At 43.8% G+C, this 17,592-nt stretch overlaps 1 protein-coding gene across 3 annotated transcripts in view; it reads left to right on the forward strand.

The window, feature by feature from the left end:
• Positions 1–8,196, forward strand: part of ETS1 (ETS proto-oncogene 1, transcription factor) — a 112,704-nt gene extending 104,508 nt beyond the window's left edge. For all 3 annotated transcript variants that reach the window (XM_056860315.1, XM_056860313.1, XM_056860314.1), the window contains 2 exons: positions 7,014–7,132; positions 7,972–8,196. In XM_056860315.1, coding sequence (XP_056716293.1) covers positions 7,014–7,132; positions 7,972–8,187 — 335 coding nt within the window. In that variant the 3' untranslated portion in view covers positions 8,188–8,196. The remainder of the gene's footprint in view (positions 1–7,013; positions 7,133–7,971) is intronic.
• Positions 8,197–17,592: the final 9,396 nt, after the last annotated feature.

Below are 17,592 nucleotides of genomic sequence, written 5' to 3' on the forward strand. Positions count from 1 at the left end.
ACTAGTCATGATGCATACCTATTCTCTCCAGGATTAGAGGAGCATGCCTATTATATTAGGTACTGTGGAACACAGACAGGATGCTGCTGCAGTCGTCTTGTTTGTGGGCATGCAAATTACTAACAAGTATGTCAAGGTTAGTAGGGTAATAACATCTTTATATGATCTAATAACTTCAGCTCCCTTGGCCACTCCCCATCGTGCCGGCAGTTTAACATGTGGCAGTCCCTTTGCTATCTACATCCTGGCGTTCTGTCACGTTGGAACCACAAATCATAGTGTGCGAAGAAAAAGTTGGCTGCTACTGACACATTTACAGCGTGCACTTTGCAGAACAGTCATCGCTCAAGAGTGTGAAAAGCAGGCTGGAGCCAAATCAACCCCAAACAAACAAAATGCGATCCCTCGAACCAGATGCAGGGGAGAAATGCATTTTTAGGCACAGAATAACCCTGGAGCCTCAAAGCCATTTGTGCGGTGTGCTTGAGAGTGTCCGGATGCCCCTTGTGTTGACTTCGATGTTGGTCTTGGGTTGGCAGCGTTTGATTAGAAACAAGAGGGGCAAAGGCCCGATTTTGGCAGGTTAGGGGTGGAACATGGAGGAATCTGCCGAATCGTGGCTGGAGCCAGGCCCGAATCTCCTGAGTCAAGAGTGGGACTTGGGAGAATCTGGAATCGACTGCCTTTGTCATATTGGTTGCTTGAAAGAACCCACTTTTTGTACCCTCCAACATTTCGTGGGTGAATGTAGAGACATGCTTGTAACACCTGCTTCCTTATACCGGGGCTCACAGTCCAATCCTTCCCCACCCAACGCTGCTGCACATTCCGAAAGAGTGTTGTTCACCTGCAGTATCCATTTACTCTGCAGTGGCTGGCTCTTTGCTTACTTAAAAGCACAGAGCTGATTTTGGGAAAGAAAGATGAGAGTTGTAGGGCATGTGGGGAGAGTGGGATACAAGTAGGGTTTCCAGTTCCAGGTTGGGAAATACCTGGAGATTTTGGGGGTGGAGTGTGCGGAGGGCAGAGTTTTTTGGGGATGGGAGGGACTTCAGTGCAGTTGCCAAAGCGGCCATTTTCTCCTGGTGATCTGATCTCTGTCGCCTGGAGATCCATTGTAATAGTGGGAGATCTCCAGCCACCACCTGGATGTTGGCAACCCTAGATACAAGATAAATAAATAAAATGTTATCAAGGACCCCCCCCCCACACTCACACACATGCAATTCACAAGGGACAGAAAATAGAGTCTGTATCTGGAAGAAGGGACATCTGTGTTTTTACTGGTCAGACCAGTGCAGTGGGGGGTTGGAAAGCAGTCTATGAGATGGGTAATATAACTATGGAAATATGTCTCTGTTATGTGTGTGTTCTCTGCACACACCCTAAAAGGGGCTTTCCTAGAACAGGGTTCCCACTGTAGTCACAATATAGTTTGTGTAAGAGTCATATTTTCCTAGGGATGCTTGAGGATTCCTAACGTGTGACACTCTGCAACGGCTTTTGCTGAAGGGCTCTCTTCACTACTATGAAGGCGAGACAAGGGGGTTCATTGTGAATCGCATTTAGCATGTGAGTCCCCTCTGACTGGCTCTATTCTTAGTACCTCCCCCCACCTCCCTGGGGCAAAGGTCAGCAGACTGTGCTCAAGGGGAGCCCGGAACTTGCTTTCTTTCCCTGGTGGGCGGAGATGTTGCTGGGTCCGAAACTTTGTGGGTTCTACTTAGATTGAACGCCTCCAGATTTGTTTGGAAGGGCCATCGGCTCCAAGGGTGTCATCACAAAAAGCAATTTGTTATCTGTGCCCAGGAATGTACTGTAAGAGGGTTCTCTTCTTTACTTATCTTGCAGTATACGGAATCTCTTTCCAAAAGCATTTAAAAAAATGTATGAGCAAGAAATCAGCAGGTTGGTGGGTCCCTACAGGAATGAATGTTGGGGTCATTAGAGCCCCCAGATCCCATTCTTGTGTGGTTGCATCCCTGTCTTGTAAAATAATAATCTCAGGTCTTGAAAAATTTAAATTGCAGCAATTGTTAAATGCATCCTAGTGTTGGTTTTTTAATCTGTGTCTCAGCTGAGGTCTGTTTGTCCGCTATTAGGGTAATAGAGTGCTTTTGAAAGAAGAGAACACAATCTTGTATGTTCTGGTGCACACAGTGATGGTCTCAGTCCCCTTTTCGGTATGGCTTTCTCTGGTGCTATTTTAATTGTTCACTGCCTTGTATTTGTCGCTAGCTTTCTGGAAAGATTTGCCCCGAGCAGAAGACAGGTGTGGTCCCGTTCAGCCTCAACTAATCTGGCAGGTTTTTGGCTCCCGTTACAGCATATTTTGGCACAAAAGTGAACAAACTGAGAGAAAATGCATCACATGCGCCTCTCCTCTAACTTTGACCGCAATGTAGGGAAATCCACAATCTTATGATAAGGAACACTGAACAACACCACGCTGGTCTGAAAGATGCAGAGGAGAGAGTATTAACCACCGCGTCTTCAAACCTGCTGGAGAACTGAAGTCATAAGCGTGTGACCTTTTCAGCAAAGGTCTCTTGAGGCTCCAGTTTAAAAGTGTGTGCTCAGTTTTAATTAGATTGTAGAATACCAAAGCATTTTGCAGTTTTTTGGCCTCCCACAAAATATGCACATACATTGCATTTGAATTAGATCTCCTTTGAATTCCTTTTGAGGGTGTTTGCTGGCATATTGGGGATGCTTATTGTTGGTGGTGCCGATGTTATATTGTGTGTGTTAAATGCTGTCAAGTCGCTTCTGATTCATGGTGACCCTATGAATCAGTGTCCTCCAAAACGTCCTATTTTTGACAGCCTTGCTCAGATCTTGCAAACTGAGGGCCGTGGCTTCCTTTATTGAGTGAATCCATCCGTTGTTGGGTCTCCCTCTTTTCCTACCGCCCTCAACTTTTCCTAGCATGACTGTCTTTTCCAGTGACTCTTGTCTTCTCATAATATGACCAAAATACGATAGCCTCAGTTTAGTCCTTTTAGCTTCTAGGGTCACTTCAGGCTTGATTTGATCTATAACCCCCTGATATGTCTTTTTGGAGATACATGGTATCTGTAAAATGCTCCTCCAACACCACATTTCAAAGAAATCTACTTTCTTCCTATCAGCTTTCTTCGCTGTCCAGCTTTTACACCCATACATAGTAAAAGGGAATACGATGGCATGAATTAACTTAATCTTGGTGGCCAGTGACACATCCTTACACTTCAGAATCTTTTCTAGCTCCTTCATGGCTGCCCTTCCCAGTCTCAATCTCCTGCTTTCTAGGCTGCAGTCTCCCTTTTGGTTGATGATGGAGTCAAGGAATAGAAAGTTATATTAGCCCTATTAATTTCTTTTGATCTGCCCATTGCCTTATGCAAATCTTATCTCATTAGAGGTTGGCAGGCAGATAGTGATTTTGAGGAACTGCAGCTAAGAGTTTATGATTTGTTTATCTAAAACATTTACAGAATCCACCACTTCCTCAGAAAACTGGGGCCAGGGTTGGGCAATAACAAGAACACCAATACATTTTATAAACATCAAAAAGTAGCCATTAAACAACACATTCAAAACAGAGCCCAAGCAGGATGGCCAAGGATTGCCCAATTTAGTCCAATCTTGGAAGCTAAGCAGGGTCAGCCCTGGTTAGTATTTGGATTGGAGACCTCCAAGGAAGTCCAGCAGCCAGGCAATGGCAAACCACCTCGGAATGACTCTTGCCTTGAAAACCCTGTGGGTCTCCATAAATCAGCTGTGACTTGTCGGCACTTGCCGCTACCAGTTTCCTTTCAAAGCCTGAGTATTAAAAAACATCTCAGATGAGCCAAAAGCCTTTCTAAAAGTTTCTTCTGATGTCATCTGGGGGTAGGGTTGCCAACCTCCAGGTAAGAGCTGAAGATCTCCTGCTATTACAACTGATCTCTAGCCAATAGAGATCAGTTCCCCTAGAGAAAATGGCTGCTTTGGCAATTGGACACTATGGCATTGAAGTCCCTCTCCAACCCCCCGCCCCAGGCTCTGCCCCGAAAACCTCCCGCCGGTGGTGAAGAGGGACCTGGCAACCCTGTCTGGGGAAAAAGTGTTCTATAATACTGGAGCAGCTTCCAAAAAAGCCTAGTCATCACTTGTACTCTCATAAGGGTTGGAACCATTAGAAGGTATCATTGTGCCAAGCATACAATATCCTCCTAATAAAATCCATGCATGAAGTGTGACAGTCTGGCTCAGAAATCAAAATTATGTAGGTGCCTGAAGTTCCATTGAGAGCCAGCATGGTGTAGTGGTTAAGAGCGGCGGACTCTAATCTGGAGAACTGGGTTCGATTCCCCACTCCTCCACATGAAGCCTGCTGGGTGACCTTGGGCCAGTCACAGTTCTCTCAGAATGCACTCTCAGCCCTCGTGGAGGCAGGCAATGGCAAACCACCTCCAAACATCTCTTGCCATGAAAACCTTGTAGGATTGCCATAAGTCAGCTGTGACTCGATGACACGCACATGCACACACACTGAGAATTTCCATTAAAACCAACATTGGCATTTTTTTTAAATTACTGAGCACATACAAATTTACAATTAAACACATGAAGCTCTTATGGTCTGTCAAGGTCAGTATTGTCTACTCTGAGGGGAAGCAGCTCTCCATATTCTCAGGCAGAGGTCTATCACATCACCTACCACCTGATTCTTTTAAGTGGAGAAGCAATCCCACAGAGGACCGTCTGTAAACCAAGCAGATGCTATATCTCTAATCCACAGCCTCTTCCTCAGTTAACTTCTTCAGCATCTCAAGACCGAAGCTGATGAATCCCTGGTCATTATTCTGACCATTTTAATCCTGCTTGTTAAGATGTGGCCCACATCGCCTTGAGAAACCTGACTGAAGGGAATGAACATTGGCAAGATCTTCTTGAGAGATTTACATTCAATAAATGCATGGGTATGTGTGTGGGGGTGCCTTTACAGTGGAAACGAGGGGCAAAGAACACACGATCTGACAACTTGAAGAGGAAACCATTTCAGATTTTTTTTTTAAGTTATAAAATGTCAAAAGGCCTCACAGGTCTATTTTAAGGGCCAACAGAAGCACACACACACACAGAAAGGGGTACCGGCCCAGCACAGAGAACTAAAGCACATGAAGATGATTTTTGAAACTGCAGGCTATTGGCCTGAGCGTGGAAATAAAGGACTGAAAAAAGGTGGGCGACGCTGACCTTAAGTCAGGGTGTGGTGATACATGCTAAAGAAGTTAAACTGAGGTGAGGGCCTGCAAGTCTTGGTCCCGCTTCTGGCCGCCCACACGAACCTGAGCTCGGCCTCCACATACATTAATAGCCACCGAGCTGACTCACTGGCTCCGAGGTTTCGTTCTCTGCGAGCTTTGGTAGCTTGTTCCTGCAGCAACACGCCCCTGGAAAGAGGCCAAATGGTTTTCATACCTACCTGCTTCTTTATCACATCTCAGTAAACAGCCAGGGAACAAAGAGTCAAGGTCAGGGGAGGCTGCCAGCAAGACGTGGGGGCAGGAGGGTGCTTGAGGTCAGGCTGTGGCCAAGAGCTTTCTGGCAGGCGGGAGGGAACGGTGCTCTCATGTCTAGAGCATGCGTCCTCTTTGCAGGAGTGCCGGAAACAGAATCCTGTTTATGTAACCGAGGACTAGAGGTGAATAATTGCTAGTGAAACATCCCATTGGCTTCCACTAATGACACAGATCTGGTCTACACACTGTGTGTGATGTGATGTGACATCATTGCACGTTGCCACACCCAACCTCCCATCACCTCTACAGTGAAGTGTCATCACATCATGGGTTGATTTGTAGGTTTGGTTGAGTACCCAAGGTTGGGTGGAGAAGGTAAAATGATATAACAGGGAAATGTTTTTAAGGTGCTTATATCAAGGTTAAAAACATTAAAAATGATAAAACAAGGCACAATGGCAACTCATAAGGTTGATAGACTATAACCACACGCCATACACGTTTTGGCTAACAGGCCTTCATCCGTGGTTAAATAAAAACCCATATATTGCACACACAAGTAATGTATCACTATACATAGATAACTTTATACAGAGAGCCAGTGTGGTGTAGTGGTTAAGAGCGGTGAACTGTAATCTGGAGAACCGGATTTGATTCCCCACTCCTACACAATGAAGCCTGCTGGGTGACTTTGGGCTAGTCACAGTACTCTCTGAACTCTCAGCCCCACCTACCTCACAAGGTGTCTGTTGTGGGGAGAGGAAGGGAAGGAGATAGTAAGCCGGTTTGAGTCTGCTAAAAAGGTAGAGAGAGTTGGCGTATAAACCCCCTCTTCTTCTTCTTCTTCTTCTTCTTCTTCTTCTTCTTCTTCTTCTTCTTCTTCTGCTGCTGCTGCTGCTGCTGCTGCTGCTGCTGCTGCTGCTGCTTCACCACCATCATCATCATCATCGCTGGCTCATGGGCCTATGTCTCATTTGTAGCCCAAATACACTGCGGCATTGTGGGCCACATCTAAGCTGTGTAGCCCATGAGGTTGCTCGTGTAAGTCCTGGACTAGCTCTTCCAAATGATGTTTAGTCCATAATCTTAGTCTGCACCTCCCTTTCCAAGTATACTTTAAAATGGTAATTTGAATTTCTGAAGCCTATAGAAATGGTAAGTGATAGCAAAGGTCTTATGTTTCTGAAACACTGTCTGTGGAAAGCCAATGTGATATAGTAGTTAGCATATTGGAGTAGGTTTGGGGATGCTTGGGTTGAAATCACCTTCAGCCATGAAGCATCCTGGGCCAGACACTCTCTTAGTCTAAACTTCCTCACGGCGTTGTTGTGAGGAGAAAGTGGAATTGGGGAGAACAATGTATGCCGCCTTAACCTCCTTGGAAGAAGGGCAGGATCCGTTCCACAGATCATTCTGAGTTACCTAACAAGTTGTATTTTATTGATCCTTTAAGTCAATTTGCCTCCTCGCAGATCTCCTTCCTAGCATTTCCCTTGTTTACCTGTGCTCCTTTCCTTTCCCTAGGTAGTGGACCCATTCAACTGTGGCAATTCTTGCTGGAGCTTCTCACGGACAAGTCCTGCCAGTCCTTTATCAGCTGGACAGGGGATGGTTGGGAATTCAAGCTCTCCGATCCTGATGAGGTATGGGAGGACGTGTGGGTGGTTTGGGCTTGTATGTGCTCTGGATTAATGGGGGTAAAAAGGAAAATAACTCCCCTTTAAAAAAAGAAGAATCAAAATTATGTCATATTATGCACCTTGCTGTCTTCCCTCTTCATGAGCACAAATTTGTTGCCTGCACTTCTGAAGTTCTCCACAGGCACTGTCCACCTTGTCTTTTTTGTCCTTCTCACATGGCACGTCTCTGACCATGACTCTCATTCCTACAATCCTACTATCCTCATGGGGTTGGATCCAGACTAAATTTCCATCTAACAGTGTAATCCCCCCCCCCAATTTCCCCCTCATGCCATTGCAGAGGGTCCTAAGTACAGGTCATTGAACTTCACATTTCAGCTCCTCTGTTATCCTTAGTTTGCTATTTCCTCCCTCTTCTGTTGTCTTCTGCCTTTACGAAATGAATACTGTATGTTCCTTGGTGCCAGGGCCTGTTTTCTTTGCTGATGTTATTCTGCCATATGTATTGATGGTGCTACATAAATTATGTTAGTTAGCACCATTTCTTCTAAAAAATGTCCAGTTTTTTTCTCTCCCAATCCATTGATCCTAAACCCATTTGGAAAAGCATAGAATTTTCAGTGTGATCTCAACATGAGATGGTTTAACTCAATAAAGGAAGCCACGGCCTTCAGTTTGCAAGACCTGAGCAAGGCTGTAAAGAATAGGTTGTTTTAGAGGTCATTAATTCATAGGGTCACCATAAGTCAGAAGCAACCTGACAGTAAGTAACACACCACGCTCTGCCTCCCCTATGAAAATAACTTATATTAATTTTGGGATGGTGGGCTCCCCATTTCCAGGTTGCCAGAAGATGGGGCAAGAGGAAAAACAAGCCAAAAATGAACTACGAGAAGCTGAGCCGTGGATTGCGCTATTACTACGACAAGAACATAATCCACAAGACTGCAGGAAAACGGTACGTTTACCGTTTTGTGTGCGATCTGCAGAGCTTGCTGGGATACACGCCTGAGGAACTCCATGCCATGTTGGATGTCAAACCCGATGCCGACGAATGAATGAAAGACTGAGACTGGAACGAAAACCTTGGAGAAGATTCCATGCCTCCATCTAGAAATCCTAGTGGACTTTCTACTTCCTTTTTTCACTGCCATGATTTTCCTTTGAAAAGAAACTCAGCATTTACCTTGGTGGCACAGGGATGGGATGGGAAGGAATAGACTAAGCTTTTGGACAAAACTGTGACATAGTTTTAGTTGGCAGGAGACAGAAAAGTTCTTGATGAGTTTTATTGGAGGTTGAAATTTTAAAAATCGGGGGGAAAGAGCTTAAAGGTTTTGTTTGTTTTTAAAACCATCCTGTTAGAATTATTTAATGCATTTATCGACCATCTATGACCTGGGGTCATAAGCTGACAATCCACAAGGTTGAAAGTCTCCCAAGGAAAGATTTTTGGGAGAGTGAGGGGGATAGTCTAAGGGCACAGAATGTTCTATATTGCAGGGGAAACACATTGGAATAGCCAATAACTGTGGTCCTAGCTAATTTTGCATTTCAAAAAGGCAGATTTTCATCAGGAGGGACCAAATCCTTTTTTTTTTATTTGTAAAAAAAAAAAATATTTTATTAATTTTTGTGCCAGTATTTTTTTAAAAAAAATAGTCTTAAGCTCTAAGATGGTCTCAGCATTGCAATATTGTGTGTTGTTTGTTTTTGTTACGACAGCTGCAAATTTTATCTGCATTGAGGAAAGGATAACAGAGTTGATGTAGACCCCACCAGAAACAGACAGACATAACGGCTTTGATAGAAAATCAAGATCCAACCAGGGGATAAAATGGATGTTTCACTTTAACATTGGAGCCTTCTGCACTTTACTGTATTTTCCCGTCACTAGAGCCAGTGGATCTTGGATTAGGAGAAAGGGTCCATAGTTCAGTGATAAAACACAGACTTTGCTTGCATACCGTCCTGGATTCAACCTCTTGGTTTCAAAAGAGGGTCTCAGGATGTTGGTTTGGGAAAGACCATTGCCTGAGACACTGGCAAGGCACTGCCTGTCTGCACAGGTTATATCGGGCAAGAAGGCCCTATCGTCCATTGAAGGATAAAGCAGCTTCCTTTGTCCTTCTGTTTCGTTCAACAAATTTTATTGAGTTTCTCTGTGCATTTCTCAGTCCTTCCCAAGACAGTTAAGAGCAAAGGTTTTTTTTAAAAAAAAATTCTAGTATTGAAATTTAAGGTTGTTTCATTCCTTACCTGTGAGCTAATTCTCAGTGCAGTCCTAAGCAGAGTTACACCCTTCTAAGTCCATTGACTTTAATTGACTTAGAAGGGCGTAACTTTGCATAAGACTGCAGCGTCCATCATGTATCTTTTGTGTTTGCGTATTATTGGTCTTTGGTTCACCAACTCACAGGAAGAACGCTGCTCTTAACCACTATACCACGCTGGCTCTAGACAGCTATTTCACAGAATCTCACCCAATTCCCTGTCTTACTGCAGCCTCTGGTCCACATGGCTTTTTTCCATGCAGGTCCCATAGTGGGGTGAAAGGGACTCCCTCCTCCTTTTTTCACAGTTGAAAAAGCTGATTGGATCCAACCCCATATTTTCATCATAGAGGAACACATGAACACATGAAGCTGCCTTATACTGAATCAGACCCTTGGTCCATCAAGGTCGGTATTGTCTACTCTGACCAGCAGCGGCTCTCCAGGGTCTCAGGCAGAGGCCTTTCCCATCACCTACTTGCCTAGTCCCTTTAACTGGAGATGCTGGGGATTGAACCTGGGACCTTCTGCATGCCAAGCAGATGCTCTACCACTGAGCCACAGCCCCTCCCCTATCATGGCAGCTCTAAAAACAAAGTCTGGATCATGTGCCTCATGTCTACATGTGGGAGCTCACGTAGTGGTATGCTGCTTTTTCCAACACACATACCCATAGAGAGCTCAGTGTCAGGAAAAATGGGTCTAGCCTTGATCTGTCCATGAATTTCAGATTTTTTTTACATGTGGGAAACTTTTTTTGGGGGGAGGAGGGTGGCAGGACAGAAGAATGTTTCCTCTTTTGATTTGTGGTGGTGCCATTCAAAACAGGTTTACCTTTTCAGAAACAGGACGAAAGACATTGCTGTCTGTCACAACTAATGAGACAATCTGAAGTTGCAACTCTTAAGTGGGTTTGTCAGAAGGCATGGCTGTGTTGCAAAGCAAGAAGGTTTCTGCAGCTTTGCTGAATTGCAGCGGGCCAGCGAGGTTATGAATCTGTTCTCTCCGTTGAGAACCATTGATGGTAACAAAGAAGACATATGGCATTGTGCTTGATCATTTTTCTTCCTGTTCCAAAGGTTTACACAGCCTGCTGGAGCGTATCTATGTATCTGTTTTATGCCATTGTAACTAACGTGCCCAAGAAATCCTGGGAATTGTAGTTCATTGACAGTGCTGAAAGTGTTGTCAGTGATCCCTGGTTCCAACCTGTGAGCTCCCTGGGAAAGAAGCATGGCTCTTAGGTCCAATTATGTTTGGCAAAAGATGTATCTGTCCTCAGAGTTTTTAATATGGGCGTATGGTAGCTAACCTATCAGACCGTTTGGCCGTGAACAATTAATCGCTGCTATCGTTTTAGGCAGGGCTTGCTGGAAACATTGGCTTTGATTGGTGGGGAGAAGCTCAGTATTTTTGGGATGATGCAGAAGGAAGACTTTTGAGCCAAGAACCCTCAGTGGTGGATGTTCTTGGAGGAGACTTCAAGATACCAGTATCTATGGCTCAGCTGGGTTTAATTCCAGCAAAGACAAAGAAGAGTGTGGGAAGGATGGGGAAGAAAGAAAGACAGGTTCGTGGAGGTGGAAGAGAATGTATCCCTAAAGCCAAAGGGCTTTAGCATCTGTAGCATTTGGTGGTTTTAGCCTTAAGCAAAGAGGAGGTAAAGGACTGTGTCCACGTGCCACCCCATCCAGGGAACGAAACAGAGGCAAAATCAGACAGCCTGCTATTGTTGAGTTTGAGGAAACAAAGTGAAACTGATATTTTCTGGTGCTACCATAGACTTTCCTATTCCCACAACTCAACAAAGCCAGTGCCATCTCATTGGTCCTGAAAATGGGCAGCAAGAACAAATTCAGGTGGGCAGTTCACACGATCAGCTTCTGAAGTGTCACTAGAGGACAGGGTTGCCAGCTCCGGGCTGGGAAATCAAATACTTGGAGATTTGGGGGTTGGATCCTGAAAAAAGAGCCATTTGGGGAGGGGAAGGACTTCAATGGGGTATATTGCCATAGAGTCCACCTTCCAAAGCAGCCATTTTCTCCAGGGAAACTGATCTCTGTTACCTGGCAATCAGTTGTAGTAGCAGGAGATCTCCAGCTACCACCTGGAGGTTGGCAACCCTAAGCTAGGCACATCCTTTGAAGTGCAGAGGCTGGAGTATTTGAGAAGGACTAACACTGACTTGGTGACCGGCAATTGATTTCAGAGCTTCTAGACACATCAAAAGGAAGCCACAGCCCTCAATTTGCAAGACCTGAGCAAGGCTGTCAAAGATAGGACATTTTGGAGGACATTGATTCATAGGGTTGCCATGTGTCGGAAGCGACTTTACGGCACTTAATACACACAGACACATCAAGCTGGAAACTTTACTCAATAAGGTTCCCATGGTGTGGAAAGTTTCACCCTGGTGGTCCTAGAAAAAAAAAGTCCACTAGATCCTTTTCACACTCAAATTTTATGTCAGTGTAGGGCAGTCTGTATATAAGTCTTCATTAACTTAAGACAAATACATTGGGTTGGGCCCATCTGTAGAGTTTTATCGAATAATAACCTTCCACTCACAGAAAGAGTACTGTGAGTTGAAGGATACCCTTGAATCTAGTCTTAAGATAGAAATTCCTACAATTCCCTTAAACTTTATTGTATTTATTTACTTGGTGCAAAAGTATCCAGCATGCATCTGCTATTTTTTTAATAAACCAGAGCCTTCTCATTTGGGTGCCTTCCTTAAAAACCATAACATTTTGTTAGGGAAGTGTGGAACAAACATCCGTTTCTAGTCCACCAATCGTTCTAGTTTCAATTTCTAACAAGCTAAAATGAAAAGAAAAATCCAATCTGTTTTCACTTTGGCTACTTTCCACAGGCCAGTCTCCTAACCATTGATGGTGACCAGTCAAGGAAACGTTTTAAAAAAAATTGGGGGGAAAACCTTCAATCTTAGATCTTCAACATGGCACATCAATATGAGTGGATAAGTGGACTATTAAAATTTTTGTGGACTGTCTACTTGTACGGGCATTTTCAAGGTTGATTTTGCAAACAGGCTTATTTTGTCCCAGTTATCTAGAGCTGTCAGCTTTCCTTTCCGTGATCATTTGCTCTCTCCTTGTGGCATGCTGTGGTCTGGAATATGTGGTTGTAGCCGTGTGTTTTTGTTGCACAAATTCTTGCCCCTTGAAGTAGGGAGCTGGTGACCCATACAGTCCCCTTTTAACTTTATGATTAAAAAAATGATGTCCAGGTCATTTAGCATTCACAATCGGGAGATGCATTCTCAGGGATCCTGAAGGGCAACCAAATGCCATCAGTGGTGCATAGAAGCATCTGTGGCATTAATCCCTTATCAGTGTTTATGAATTTAAATGCAGGCATATTGCCTTAGCCATGTGTTCTGCTCAGCCTACAGTATTCCCCCCCCCCCGCTGTCTCCTCCTCCTCCTCCAATTAGAAATGGACATAAATTCACGTGAGCACTTCATAAACTGGAGATTTGTAAAGTGGATGCATTTTTTTGGTGTTGTTTTAAATTGAGTTCATGAAAGAAAATGTAAAGATAATTGCTATTTGCATCCACAAGCTTTTGTGACATAGGTTTAATTTGATAAGAAACTTCTCATATTTGTGTGACCATAACTCGTGCCGTTCATTCCAATGGGGTTAATGCAGGAAAAGTTATTGCTTGGCTAGACTTAGTGTGTTTTACTGTATGTTTTTTAAAAAATGGAAAAGAAAACACTTTTGTTTCTTTAGCCTTCATTCTTAGTTCTTAAGATTTACTTTGCCATTTGTGAGACTTTGGCCATTTAAGCATGGCTGTTCCCTCGTGGTTACCCCGCCCACTACTTTGGGACTTTGCTTTGATTATGCTTGCATTTTCCCACTGTCCGAGGTCACCTTGCTCTGCCTGCACGTTTTCCATGCGTTTTCTGGATGCTGGCTAAAAACAGATCCAGAAAACGCACGGAAATGTGCGGAAAGAGCGAGGCGAAATAATCAAAGCAAAGCTCCGAAATAGTGGGGTGACAACATGGAAACAGCCATGCATAAATGGCCTTTGAGATTTACAGAGTTCGAAAGTGAATGCTTTACTCCAGCATCAAAGATAATTAGGAATGCATCAAATAGAAATCTAACTACCATGTGGTTATATACCTTTATCAAAAATTCAAGCAATTCTTAGCATTAGATTTAGGCAGTATAGGACTATAATTATATTGTAATCTTCTATTCCATGATCACTCAGGTCAACAAGAAAATACGGGGTGGGGGGTGGGGCACTAGAGATATCTTTGTAAAAGATTATTTCTAATTATTGTCTGAAATATAAAGATACCTTCGTACATTTTTGCCTCTTTTGAATGACACTGTTGTAGAAAATGTATGGACGAGCAATTCCTACAAATTATGTAGCGGCAAACACAACTGAGTGTATGCTTGCCACAGAATTGCAGCCAATTTGGAATCTCTGATGAGTGTACTGTACAATACATGTTACCAAATTTGCGAGTAACATTTTTAGAAGTACTCTTCAGAAATTTTGTGTGTATACCTAAAAATGCAATGTGTGCTCTGTATGGAATGTATCTCATTGGGGTAATGTACCTTTTAATACAGAAACTGCCAACCTATCCTCCATTCTGTTTCTGATGGGGCCTATACAGATCCATTGAACTATTGTCTACATTCCAAAGACATTTGAATAGATAACTGATGTATACATATATGTTACTACAGAAATATCTCCAGGAATTAACTGCCTCAGTGAAACAAGTTTTTTTCCTTTAAAAAAACAACAACAACAATGTTGGTGTGTTTCTTTTTTTGACTTTGTTTTTATACCTGTTTTTTTAAGCTGATAATTTTAGAAGAAGAAGAAAAAAGATTGTTATATTATGCTGTTGAACTATTTTCCAACTTGTATTTTCATATAATTTATATTTTATAGAAGTGAAAAACAAAACTTAAAAAGCAAGATTTTTTTTTTAAAGAAGAAGAAGAAAAAAGCAGGTGCTTTTTAGGGAAAAAAAGAAGAAACCAAACTCAACTGAGGTAGCTTAGAGATGTAGCGATGTCTTTTGTCTGTGTGTTTTAAAAAAAAAGAAAAACCTTCAAAACAATCCCTCCCACACTGAAGACTTATTAGGGAGCGGAGTTGGGTTCCTCTTACTTGCTGATGCTGGAACATCATTCTTCTGGAGAGTTTTTTTATATACTGTAGCCTTATTCATATTGTATTTTAAACCTTTTGAAATTAAAAAAAAACCTCACAAAGACACGCCGTGTCTGTTTTTCTTGGCCCTCTGTTGCACTGAAGGCAGGAACTAGACCATATCAAGCGAGGACCAGATGTTCTGACAGAAGCAAGGCTGCCAAAGAAACACACTGTGATGTGCTTCATTCCCTCCCTCTTTCCGGTAACACAATAGAAAACATGTCCCATGGTGTCATCGTACTATGGAATTCCATAAGCCAATGAAACGGAGTAAGCACGTCAGAGGATGAAGATGCACAGTTGCATATTTTGCATTAGTGGTATAGGAGGAGAGAGAGGAGAGGAGGGGACACAGTCAGGAAGGGGACGTGGCTCAGTGGTAGAGCATCTGCTTGGCATGCAGAAGGTCCCAGGTTCAATCCCTGGCATCTCCAGTTAAAGGGACTAGGCAAGTAGGTGATGTGAAATACCTCTGCCTGAGACCCTGGAGAGCCACTGCCAGTCTGAGTAGACAATACTGACTTTGATGGACCAAGAGTCTGATTCAGTATGAGGCAGCTTCATGTGTTCTCGCATTTGGTGAAAGCCATATACCTGCCATAATGTCCAGTTTTGTCTGGGGGTGGGGACTAGCCAGGAGAAGGAGATTCAAGGAAGAAGAGTTGTTTTTTATATGCCGACTTTCTCTACCTTTTAAGGAGAATCAAACCTGGCTTACAATCTCTTTCCCTTCCTCTCCGCACAGCAAACTCCTTGTGAGGCAGGTGGGGCTGAGAGCGTTCGGAGAGATCTGTGACTAGCCCAAGGTCACCCAGCAGGCTTCATGTGTGGTAGTGGAGAAACCAACTTGGTTCACCAGATTAGAGTCTGCCGCTCATGTAGGGGAGTGGGGAATCAAACCTGGTTCTCCAGATTAGAGTCCACCGCTCTTAACCACTACAGCCCACTGGCTCTCTAGCGTGAATGGGGAAAGGGTTAAACATGGCCTTCATTCATTGCATCTCCTTTGCAACTATCCCTACCCACCTTAGCATTTAGGGTTGCCAACCTCCATGGGGGGCCTGGAGTTCTCCTGGAATTACAACTGATCTACAGACTATAGAGATCAATTCTGGTGAAGGAAATGATAGCTTCAGAGGATGGATTCCATTGGAATCACATCCCTGATGAGCTTCCTCTGCTCCACAAAAGTTGTCCCCCAGGTTCCACCCCAATTCTCCAGGAATTTCCCAACTTGGAGCTGGCAACCCTATTAGCATTACATGGCAGCCATGTGGTTAGGAATCCCGTGCTTGCCTTGTGAAGTATGGTTCGTCTCTATTATGTCCATTATGTTTTTGAAATCACTTGTTAAGTTCCGTGATCCAATTGTGGGAACAAAGCAGCCTTCTTCTGTCACTATTTTACAAGCGTTGTTTTGTTGGTTGTCAGTGCTGAGGAGTTTGCAAAAGGACCGACCTCTCCAAAAACGGGAACAGGGCCTTGTAAACAAAATTGGTTGCGAAATTTTATAGGCCGGCTCCTGTAAAACACTGGCATGCCTCCATGACTCAAATCAGAGACTTCAGCTCCTTAAGCTCAGCTCTTTCTTGTTTATTCAGGCATGGAAATCATTAGGTTGAGTCACCGTTGCCCAACTGAAACAACCACACTGTCTTCATTATTGGTACTTGAAGCATTGCCTAAGGACTACATTGGAAATAACGTCACACTCAAGAGTGATGTGTCTTCTTGGAATAGCTGAGTTGCTTAGCAGAAGACTACAGATTCTTGAACCTAATAATCATATTTTATTTCTTTGTATCCTCAAGACCTGAAGACTGTCAGATATTTTTGCAGGTACTATGGGTTGAATCCAGCCAACCTTTTCACCCAATCACACCCAGTTTTCTTCCTTACTACAGCTCCTGTCCCACTCTTGTTCATGTCGATCCAATGATCCCCAGGAGAGCCTTTTGGTGGTCAAAAGAGAACCTGTCCTTCCTTTTTGACCAATGGAAGTCAGTTCGATCCAACTTACAAAGTGCAGCGGCATGCCTCCTGAAGGAGATGGGCCATCAGCAGCATGCTAGCACTAGTGTGCTAACATCCTATAGCACTGACATCTAGACACAACTGAACTCTTAACAGTGCAATCCTTGGTTCCAATGGAAAGTGACTGGAGTACCTTCTTCAAAGAGGGATGTAGCTTAGTAAGAGGAATTGGGTTGCATGCCCAATGTCCCAACTTCAGTTTATGGCAACTGGTGACTCTGGTGGTCCCTTCCAACTCTATGATTCTATAAACTGGATCTCAGGTTGCATGGTTGGGAAAGACCTATGCCCAATACCTTAAAACATTGCTGCCAGCCATAGTAGAAAGTACTGGGATGGATGGAACAATCACTTGACAGTGTAAGGCAGCTTCATATGTGCACACCTTCCAGATCCCCTTCTCTCCCATCACAATCTTTACTGCAGTGACTTCCCACATGGTGCCTGTGGGTGTGATGATGTCCACCAGTGTGTTTTCTGGTTCTGATTTCCTTCTTTCCAAAAACTCATTTTCTCCAAAGCAGAAAGCTAATACTGACTTTCCTCCACTCACTGGAGCAGTAGGTACTTCTGAAGAGTCTGGGAGGCATCACATTCCTTCTGCAGGGAGCACCCAAACAGAAACAGTTATTTTCATCATACAAGGACACTTGGCTTGGAACCTTCCAATACTGGGTGATTGGACCCAGCCCCCACGGCAGCCATTTGGTAATAGCACCCACTCAACGATCTCAGAATTCAGAAAGTGCCTATGAGGTCAATAAGGTTGTGGACCCCATGGAGAACAACACCCTCCATTGCTCTCTTCCCAATATTTTTTGCAGCCCTAACCCAATCGTTACACTTCACCCAGATAATTTGATTTGGTAGCCACTGAAGCACACTCCTTCCTAGCCTCTGCCCTGAAGATAACAGATAGCATAAGGAGGATGTCC

This window comes from Euleptes europaea, chromosome 14 (assembly GCF_029931775.1).
Source record: "Euleptes europaea isolate rEulEur1 chromosome 14, rEulEur1.hap1, whole genome shotgun sequence".
Lineage (NCBI taxonomy): Eukaryota > Metazoa > Chordata > Lepidosauria > Squamata > Sphaerodactylidae > Euleptes > Euleptes europaea.